General features: G+C 45.9%; 1 protein-coding gene across 1 annotated transcript in view; it reads right to left on the bottom strand.

Annotated features, from left to right (window-relative positions):
- Positions 1-283: 283 nt before the first annotated feature.
- PRKCH (protein kinase C eta) overlaps positions 284-10,503 on the bottom strand; it is a 162,361-nt gene continuing 152,141 nt past the window's right edge. Inside the window, exons 13-14 of the mRNA XM_054972392.1 lie at positions 3,980-4,123; positions 284-1,478 (exon numbers count right to left, since the gene is read on the bottom strand). Of these exons, the coding sequence (XP_054828367.1) occupies positions 1,332-1,478; positions 3,980-4,123 (291 nt within the window). The 3' untranslated portion in view covers positions 284-1,331. The remainder of the gene's footprint in view (positions 1,479-3,979; positions 4,124-10,503) is intronic.

Here is a 10,503-nt window from a genome sequence, read left to right as displayed (position 1 = left end):
CACACAATCCTGTTGCTCATCTCCATTCCTCGCGGCAGAGTACAATACATAGTGTCCGAAGCCAGGCCTTCATACAGAACAAGAGGAGAAATGTGCCACTGACCAACTCTTTTCTTCCACTGTTCCATGCGAAGGCCATGATCCACCCAGCTTAACGCACAGTTCAGTCACTGCAAACACCCCTTGCGACAAGATGGAGCGAAAGTCCTCGGCGGGCGTGCTCTCTCCTCCCTCCTCCCCGAACCTCAGACCTGTGAGCCAGTGCGACCACTTTTGAGTTTATTTCTTTATTTTAAACAAGCTGTCAACGTTCACACTAAAACACCAGTTTTGGAAAAGCGAACCAAAGTCAAATCCGATCGAGGTAAAAGGCAGAGGCGGTTTTGTACGCTTTCTGTTAGAAACGGGAATACAAAGAAAGGAGCACCAAGGATGCAGAAGACATGCTAAAACAAGCCTGACAGTATCCTGGCATTTCACAGGAAAGAGACTTCCCTTTGTCTCACAAATACTAACACAGAGAGGTAGAAGGGGGCTTGACTGGGTCCCTAAAGACTTTCACCCCAATCCATCCGCCTGAGATCGATGTGCACGCCCTGGAAAAGATGTGCAGCGCAAGGCCCGTTTGGTCCCCCTTTCACTTGTTGGACACATCCCGTGTTAAAAAGGATGGTGCCACCCCATCTGGGGCCAGTAGCGGCATGCAACTGGTCTGGATTGGGGCACTGGAGTGGAAGAGTTCGATTTTTTTTGCCTTTTTTTTTTTTTGCACTTCTGTATTTTTTGTATAATGAATTACAGAAGTCCTAAATGCTCCAAGAGTCCCATGTGGCCTTATGGAAAGGGAAGCTACGTTTTCTAAGCAAGGTAGAGGCCATGTGTAATGTTTCCCTGATCTAGCTGAACCCTGATATAGTTCTGTGGATGCTGCTTCTTTCGCTACGCTGTTTTGGAAAGGTGCAGCTGAGAGACGGCGTGAAGGGGACCGGCTCTCTAGAAAGATCAGCGTTCAGTGTGGTTTCGTTCTTCCAGCAGTTCCCCAGATGTTGCAAAATCCAACTGTCCTGAACCAACAAGCTCCAATGGATTCCTCTTTCCACATTCACAGAAGGAGATTCATTGCTCTGCTACAAACATTTGTTCTCCAGCCTTCAAAAAATTCCAAGAGGTCCTCCATGCCCTCTGTATCCACATTTATTTAATTGTGCTTCTCTGTTCTTGATGCAAAACATCTGCCAGATGGTCTAGCCCAACAGATTTCCAGGCAATTCTAAACTGCAGTTCTTCCCCTCACATGAAGAGGCCAATAGGTACTGATCTCCCAGACATAGTTATGGCTGTAATTCTGGATCTGTATAAGAAAAGTTTCTAAATTCTTCTTGGTTGATCATCGAAAGGATTCCTTCTTCAATGGGGGTTAAGAGAGGCTCTTCCTTTAAAAATTCAGGGTCAAAATTGCTCACGTCTTCTTTTGATTTCTGTCAGACACAAACATAAAATACACATTAGGGACTCTCCAATGCTTGGTTTGTTTCCCAGCTTTTCATAATAATAACAGTGCGCTTATATACAGCTCTTCTAGACAGATTAGAGCTCCAGTCAGAACAAGGAACAAAGTCAGCATTGTTATTATCGCAACAATAAAGCCGGAGAGCTGGAGCTGAGAAGGGTGGCTTACCCAAGGCCACCTGCTTCGTTCACGGCAGCTGTGGGATTTGAACCAACAGAGTGCTGATTCAGAGCCCAATGACTTAACCACTATGCTACAGCCATATCACCTTCACAGAACTGGTTAAACACCAGCCACCACTGACATGCTTTTTAACAAAAAGCATTCCTATTGTAAAAACAACTTATTGTTTATTTTAGCGGAAAATCTCATGACACCAATTTAAAAGACTGATTTTGCAATAAAAATGCTTCCTTAGCTGGGGGAAAATCAGTGTCCAGGAAAGGTGGTGCACCTGCCAACCCCTCCCTGGCTACAACCCAGTGTAAAGTCCTGTGGAACAATCCTGTCCCACATTAATATTCAGACAAGGAACAAATAGCAATTAAAGGGCGCTGGAAAATATCATCACTGTGCAAAGGCGTAGTGCCCTTTGCATTTGGGGCGAGGGTTCAGGATTCCGGCTTTTCCTGATAACAGCATATTCTCTGCAGCTTCTGCCTTCTGTTATCTGTGAAGCATTAGCAGCTATCTAATCACAGGTCAGTAAAAGCCAGACTGCCTCAGGGCAACTGACATCCTACAACTCACGGAAGCTGAAGTGGAAGATGCAGAAAATCGGCTTTGAAATCAGAAATATTTATAGACCCTCCTGGAGCAATGGAGGCCACCTAACAACAGCTGACCTTTTGAAAAAGCATGCAAGAAACGGTAATACCAGTATGGTGGGCTAAAATTGTAAACATTCCCGTTTTTCCTCAGGAGAAACTAAAACGTGTTACTTGTGTTACATCAGTGAAAACACTGCATCTTGGGACAGTGTTTGAAAAACACTGGCAAAAAAGCTGGCAAAAAAAAAAAGCTTTGCAAATTTGAACTCATTTTGATTTGTTCTCTTTCTATGGGTGTCAGACTCAATTGTCTCTCCGCAGGAGGTTGGATCCATGCTATGGTAACATCAAGACTTGACTATTGTAATGCACCATACATTGGTCTCCCAACCAAATGAACTAGGAGACTCCAATTGGTGCAAAATGCTGTGGGTGGACTGTTATCAGGAGTGAGCAGGAGCATGAATACCAACCCCATTCTGCAGTCGCTCCATCGGTTACCTATCAGCTACCATGCTCAGTTTAAAGTATTGGTTATCACATACAAAGCTCTTCACAGCCTTGGTCTGGCGTACCTATGGGACCGCCTCCCTCTCTTTGCTCATCTGAACAGGGTCTCCTGCAGGTGCCACCCTGCACATGGGCAAAATCAACAGCAGCCCATACATGGTCTTTCTCTGTGGTGGCCCCTACCCTGTGGAACAGCCTGACTATGGCGGTCAGGAGAGCCCCCACTCTCCTAGCTTTCTGCAAATGATGCAAAACCAAATTATTCAAATAGGCTTTTGTATTGCAAGGAGGGGCTCTCAGATGCTTTGCTAATGAGTTAAGGACCGCAGACTTCACCGCTCTGTTGCCTTACATACTATCTGTTGTCTTAAATATGTGCTCCTATGAGCTACCAGTGCTTCATGTGGTCTAATGTCAGCCCCAGAATTGCTTATGTTCTGTTTCAGCATTTCTTCAACTCTATATTGGATTCTTACTAATGGTCTTTGTCAACTGTGTTTATTTACCCTATGGCATTGTTAATGGAAATGTCCTTGAAATGTCACACTGCATCATCTGCCTTGCGTCTCAGTGAGAAAGGCAGACTATAAATGACATAAATAAAAATAAATAAAATAAATATTAAAAAAATAAAATAAGATGGCTTATAGCTATGGCTGGTGTCTGCAATTTGCTCCTTCAACTAGAGCTGGAGGTTGGATCAGAGGTTGAATCCTCACATCTCTCAAGCCTAGGGTTACCAACTCCAGCTTAGGAAATTCCTGGAGAACTGGTGGTAGTACCTGGGGGGCTCAAGGGGGATGTGATGTCACTCTAGGACTCTGTTACACTTTAGTGCCTGCCCTCTGAAGCAGCCATTTCCTCCAAGGGAACTGATCTCTGTTGTCTGAAGATCAGTTGTCATGAGGTTTGTAATAGTAACCCTACTCAGGCCACCAAGATCCACTGCAAACTCAAAAGTCCTGACAATGGGTCCTTCAGTATTTTGGGAGTGGGTTTCACATATGCAAACTTACAGCTGTATTCTCTCTCTCTCTCTCTCTCTCTCTCTCACATACACACACACACACACACACACACACACACACACTCCCCCCTCCCAGAAAAACAGGTGGCTGGATGTAGCCTGTTCATCATTCCTGCAAACAGAGAGGAAAATTCACGCCCGACAAAATTCCGATTCACTTACAATGCGAGGCCGAAAAGGTGGCTCAATCTGGCGCAGGTTCAGAAGGTCCCAATCCAGCTCCTTAAAGTACGGGTGCAGAAGGATGGCTCTCTCCCCACCCAACGCACTACTGCCCAAGCGCACTTTGGGGTTCTTTGTCATGAACTGCAAAAAGAAAAAGAAAACAATGAGGAAGAGACCCATGCTGTCAGTCGTGCACACTGCGGGCTCCTATTAGCCTTCATCCAGTATTCTGTGCATTGGCACACCAATACACACACCAAAACGCCTCTAAACTCTGTATGATGTCATAGCTTCTCCTGGGGTCCTTTGTACTGAAGCCAGGACACTGCTGGTGATTTAAATTCGCCATATTATACTGTGAATGTATGATGGGGGAAAAAAAACCCCTTGCTTTAAAATACGGTATTGGGGTTTATTTTATAACCCAGATCTTTGATCCTCATCGGTGCTAAGACCTGTTTGCTTCATCAGACCAAAACTCCGTTTAGTCTTTATTCTTTTTCCAACACTGGCCAGACAGATATCTTCAAATATAAGCTGGCATGAAGACAGCGGCCATCCCATAGGGTTGCCAACTCTGTGTTGGGAAATTCCTGGAATTTGGGAGTGGATCCTGGGAAGGGTGGGGTTTGGGAAAGGGAGGGACTTCAGCAGGGTATAATGTTAGAGGCCACCCTCCAAATCTGTCATTTTCTGCAGAACCGGGTGTCAGTGAGGTGGCAGAAGGGTGAAGAGGGAGAAGGGGCAGCACCTTTTTCAGACTGAAGGGGAGGAACTACATCCCCTACATTAGGGCGTTTTTTTCTGGGAAAAGAGGTTGTGGAACTCAGTGGGTTGCCCTCAGAGAAAATGGTCTCATGGCTGGTGGCCTCGCCCCCTGATCTCCAGACAGAGGGGAGTTTAGATTGCCCGGGAGCGGTGCGGAGGGCAATCTCAACTCCCCTCTGTCTGGAGATCAGGGGGCGGGGCCACCGGCCATGTGACTGTTTTCAAGAGGTTCCGGAACTTTGTTCCACCGTGTTCCAGCTGAAAAAAAGCCCTGCCCTACATTAATTGTGGAAAACTAGCACATGATGCATGATGCAAAGAACTATGCTAGAATTTCCACAATGCGTTTAATTCTTTTTTAATTAAGAATGTGACTCTCTTCACCTACAGGTTGCAGTAGACAGGGCTGCTGAGAGCCACCATGGGTCCCCAGGCAGAAATTCTACCTGCCACTCCCCCATATGACCCTGATCCCAAACAAAACAAATCCCTTGGCATTATGTTACTGTGAATATAATAATAATTGTTCACTGGGAAGGAAGCATTTAAGGAAAAAAGGACAGGATTATTAAACAACTGATTTTACTTAACTTATGGTTTACACAGTGAACATTGCAATAAAGTATTTGTGGGGGTGACGGGAGACCCCCAAGTAGGAATACTGGGCTTGCTCTGCAGAGGGAGGCAATGGCAAACCACCTCTGCTCCTCGCTTGTCTTGAAAACCCCTTGCTGGAATGGTCATGAATTGGTTGCAACTTGATGCACGCGCACAGACACAAACAAACCAAGGCGCAGGCATAATTCTGGCATTTAGAAAATGGCCGAGACTCACTGCAAAGCAGTTTCCTCTACTATTTGTATTGTTCTCAGAAAGAGGAGCGGCTTTGGAAATAGGATGAATTTCCTGTTTGGAAAGTTCCTTGTGGCTTAAGACTTTCCAAGGAGAGACTTAATTACATTACTTTAATTATCACAGTGGACTTGCAAGCAGCTCACCAGGCTCTGGATGATTCCTGTTACAATTGTCACTCTTGGTAAAGCTCCCAATGTTGCTCTCCAGCCAGTGTGGGAGCAGGCACTCTCCCGCTCTGCTCTAGACTGGACAGTATGCAGCTTTATGGTAATAACGGCAGCCGGAGGGCCAAGAATGCACTTTGAGGTGGGTTCAAATGACTACTCGGCCATGAGGCTTATTAAGTGACCTTCACGGGCCAGTCACACTCAACCTGACCTACCTCACAGGGTTGTTGTAAGGATAAAATGGAGGAGAGTGCTGTGTGGGCCTCCCTGAACATCATGAACTTTGAAATGCAATAGAGAAGGCAAATCCACCTTTGCACATTGTATAGATTTAAAAACTGGATTTCTGTGCATTCAAGTACATTCTGGATTGCAGCCATTCATAGAGATTAGGGGAAACTCTTACAGCATCACTTGGATTTGACATCACATCCTCCTCAAACTCTGCCCTCCCCAGGAACTACTCTCAGATCTCCCTGCATCTGCTAAGCCAGTGGTGGCAACCCTATACTCACCTCTCGTGTCTAATTAGACCACCAAGGTTTGGCCCATAATGTTTGGACCAAATTTACCCAACCTACACCACAACGTTTCTACCCACTACAGGCTTTTGAGGGCGAGCCAAGCTACAAGTGACGCCTGACACAGGTTGGACACTTGTCAGCTTCCCTCAAGTTTTGATGGGAAATGTAGGCATCCTGGTCTTGCAGCTGTAATGGAGAGCCAAGCTGTAAAACCAGGGCGCCTACATTTCCCATCAGAACTTGAGGGAAGCTGACAAGTGTCCAACCTGTGTCAGGCGTCACTTGTAGCTTGGCTCTTAGTGCAATCCTAAGGAGAGTTACTCCAGTCTAAGTCCAATGAAATCAATGGGCTTAAACTGGAGTAACTCTGTTTAGGATTGCACTGTTAGCCTCCTTGTGTGCCTTGAGAAAACATGTCGTTGGTTACAAGTTGGGCAGTATTTTGCAGCCATTTCACAAGGGGGGAAAGCAAGCAAACAAACAGGTTTCCTTTCTGTGGCTAGCAATATACAGAAAACTCTCAGCGATAGAAGTAACAGAAGTATGAATGAGATGAGCAGAATCTAACTGCCCATGTAGTGAAAGAAGGGGGAAAAAACCCTGGAGGCTTCTAATAAGTGAGCAACGTTCATTAAGATGAGTGGCCTGAAAGAACAAGAGTGGAATTAATTCTAAACGGAGAGGGGGAAAGGGTTTTTCCAAAGAACCATTTAATCCTAAATAAAGAGTGGAATAATTATTTAAACAGAGCAATTACTCTAATTGAGGCTTCCATGGAAGAGTCACTGGGCTGGAGGTGGAATGTGCAGCAATTATTATGCAAGCAAAGCAAACAATAAAGTAAAGGGAGAGAGAAATTAGGCTTTGGGGTTTCCATTTGTTAGTGGCTGGGAAGTAGGCGGGCATTGGTCCTGAGTTCAAATTTCTGTTCAAAAACCCTCAGATGGCCTCATCCAAGTTGCTCTCTCTCTTTCCCTCCCCTCCCCTCCCTCCCTCCCTCCCTCCCTCCCTCTCTCTCTCTCTCTCTCTCACACACACACACACACACACACAAACACACAGAGACCAATCTACCTCGTAGGGCTGTTGTGAGGATTAAAAAAGGGACAAATTTGAGCACACTTGCTATGATGTCATCAGGTTCATCTATGCCTTGCCCTAGTGCCCCTCTGTTGACTGGAACATGGAATGAAGTGACGTCACAGAATCACAGAGTTGGAAGGGGCCATACAGACCTTCTAGTCCAACCCCCTGCCCAATGCAGGAGGAGCCTAAAGCTTCCCTGACAAATATTCATCCAGCCTCTTCTTGAAAACTGCCAGTGAAGGGGAGCTCACCACCTCCCTCGGCAGCTGATCCCACCTTTGAACTACTCTGACCATGAAAAAGTTTTTCCTAATATCCAGCCAGTACCTTTCTGCATGTAATTTAAGCCCGTTGCTTTGGGTCCTATCCTCTGCTGCCAACTGGAACAGCTCTTTGCCCTCCTCCAAATGACAGCCTTTCAAATATTTAAAGAGAGCAATAATGTCCCCCCTCAATAGCCTCTTCTCCAAACTAAACATTCCCAAGGCCCTCAGCCTTTCCTCATAGGGCTCGGTCTCCAGACCCCTGATCATCCTCGTCGCTCTCTTCTGCACCCTCTCGATTTTGACCACATCCTTTTTGAAGGATGTCATTTCTCCATTGGTTTCAAATCAACTTTAGCAGGAGATGCAGGAAAGAGAAGCTGATTGGCAGCAACCATCATAAAATTGAAAGCAGTGGCTCAGTTCAGCCACATGAGTTCATGAACACAACAAGTCATTTGACTGTATACAGACCACTCTATGCATTACAGAAGGGGTCCCCAACGTGGTGCCCGCTGACATCATTCCTGGCACCAACCAAGTGTTTTTAGAAAATGTTTGCAGCCAAGTGGGGCTCTTTGAGTTTGGGATGTTTATGATATAATGCTGATAGTGGCATTATGCAAAATACTTTAATTGTGCACATAGCAGAGTGATAGTCTAAAAACACAACAGGAGTTCTCATCTGACTAAACACAATACACCAGCAGGGCTAAAATGCTTAATGGACCTAAATGGAACTTCTGCTGAAGCTATCAGCTCTTTCCACTTTGAAAATCTGTTTATATTTCCGGTGAAAATTTTAGTAACTTTTATCAAAATCATTTCTGTTCCTATCAAAATCTGGCCAGAATCTCTCTCTCACTGTACACATCACGTGTGCAATGAGCTCTCACAAGCCCTTCAGAACCAACTGTTGTTGATACAAGAAATAATGCAAGCTGAAAATGTCTGGGCTCCTGAACAGAGGGCTCAAGTAAAGCCAGGAGTAGCATTCCCCCCCCCCTTTTCTTTTTGCATAAGAAACATTTGCAAAATGAAGACAGGTGTTGCCGATTGAGGGATTCTTAGCTAGCTCAATATGTATACTTATTTTGTGTGCACGCAAGACAATATTTTAAACAATAAGTTAATTTTAAAAGGCATCCCGTTAAACAGAGCTTCTGTTTGAAACGCTGAAGAGTTACTACTGAAGAGTTATGTATGACCTCACTCCCTGAGATTCTGTGGTTGGGTCCACCTCCTACGGACCCAACCTACCACCCTACATCCAACTAAAAGCCAGGGCTTGAAGTTGTTTTACTATCGTTATCACAGTTAGGCTTAACTACAGTTTTGCATGATGTAGAGACGTAGATATCCTGGCTTAATCCTGGCTGGCTTCCCGGAGGAACACTGCCCAGCTACACACAGCTGTGTCAATATGGTGAGGATTCTGTGTGCTGCTTTCATCACCTCTGCGAATGCGGAGGCATGCACTTCGGCAATGGAATTTCGACTGAGAAGTTTTCTGTGTACTCCATCAGCCCCTCACAGCTGACATTTCCCTTGCATATTTTTTTCCGGCAGTGCCACTGGAGGGCTTTTTGACAACTTTTTTTTAAAAAACGACGACTGTAATAGTGTTATACCCTGATTTGGATATGTCTGATCTCAGAAGCTAAGCAGGGTTGGCCTTGGTTAGTAATTGGATGGGAGACCTCCAAAGAAGTCCAGGGTTGCAGAGGCAGGCAATGGCAAACCGCCTCTCTTAGTCTCTTGCCATGAAAACCCCACCAGGGATCACCTTGCTATGACTTGAAGGCACTCTCCACCACCAATAGTTTTATAGCCATTCCCAGTTTGTTTGTTTTTTAACCCTTCAAAAAGCCCTCCAGTGGCGTGGCAGGGGAAATGGGGCGACCATGTTGGGATGACAGCAGGAAAATGGGTCGGACCTTTGCAAGACAAGAGCGCGCGCACCTTTCCATCCCGACTGTGCGATAATGCCCCTGGAGGGCCCGCTTTCCAAAAGGATTGGCACAAAGTAGGTTTGAAAAAAACGCAGCTGAGGAGGAAGAAAGGACTATGAAAGCGCAATCAGAGCACGATGTCATGTGGATGCTCCAAAATTTTTTTAAAAAGGCTTTAGTGGGGAAGCCAAACCCTCCATAGATGCTCCGTCGGAGTGAAGGTAATGAAACTGTTTGTTCAAGCAGCCCAGGCTGGGAGCAAGGGAAGTCAGCCGCAGTGTATTCGGGGCAGCTGCCCCATGCTCTGCAGTGGAGGGGAGCTGCTGGGAACTCCCATAGCCCTGCAGCCGGCTGCCGCTGCCCTGGAGCCTCCCCACTGATCCCCATAGCACTGCTTGAGACTTAGAGGGAGGCCAGTCAGCTATAGGGCAGTCGGGAGCCCCTGCAGCCGATCACCCACTGTTCATGCTGCCTGAGTGGTTCTGGGACCCCATCTTCAAGTTTTGCCCAAGGGCCCAGAATCACTAAGACCGCCTCTGTATCTCAGCAATCACCTCCAAGCCAAATCTTGGTTTCACCAACACACCGCAGTTAAAATAAACCACAGCTTCCAGTTAATATGTAATTTGGCCCTAACAGCCTTCTTCCCAAGAACTTGAAGAGAATAGAAATGGTGAAGGGCCATGACAATGCAAGAGGACGTTTACAACCACACTGTTTACAAAATACTTTTTCTTTTCCTGGTTGCAGAACCGCAACGCCCCAGACGTTATGTATTGTTTGGCTGGTGTGTGTAGCCGGGGTTGCAAATATTTGAACCTTATCACTCATGTGATATCACTTTTAGGTCTTTGTATCAGGCTATTACTGCCAGTCACATGCCTGCGTCCGGGAGGACCGATCATA

Source organism: Eublepharis macularius, chromosome 2, assembly GCF_028583425.1.
Source record: "Eublepharis macularius isolate TG4126 chromosome 2, MPM_Emac_v1.0, whole genome shotgun sequence".
Classification (NCBI taxonomy): Eukaryota; Metazoa; Chordata; class Lepidosauria; order Squamata; family Eublepharidae; genus Eublepharis; species Eublepharis macularius.
Note: the sequence above shows the minus strand (reverse complement) of the source record. Positions and strands in the feature narration are given on the sequence as shown.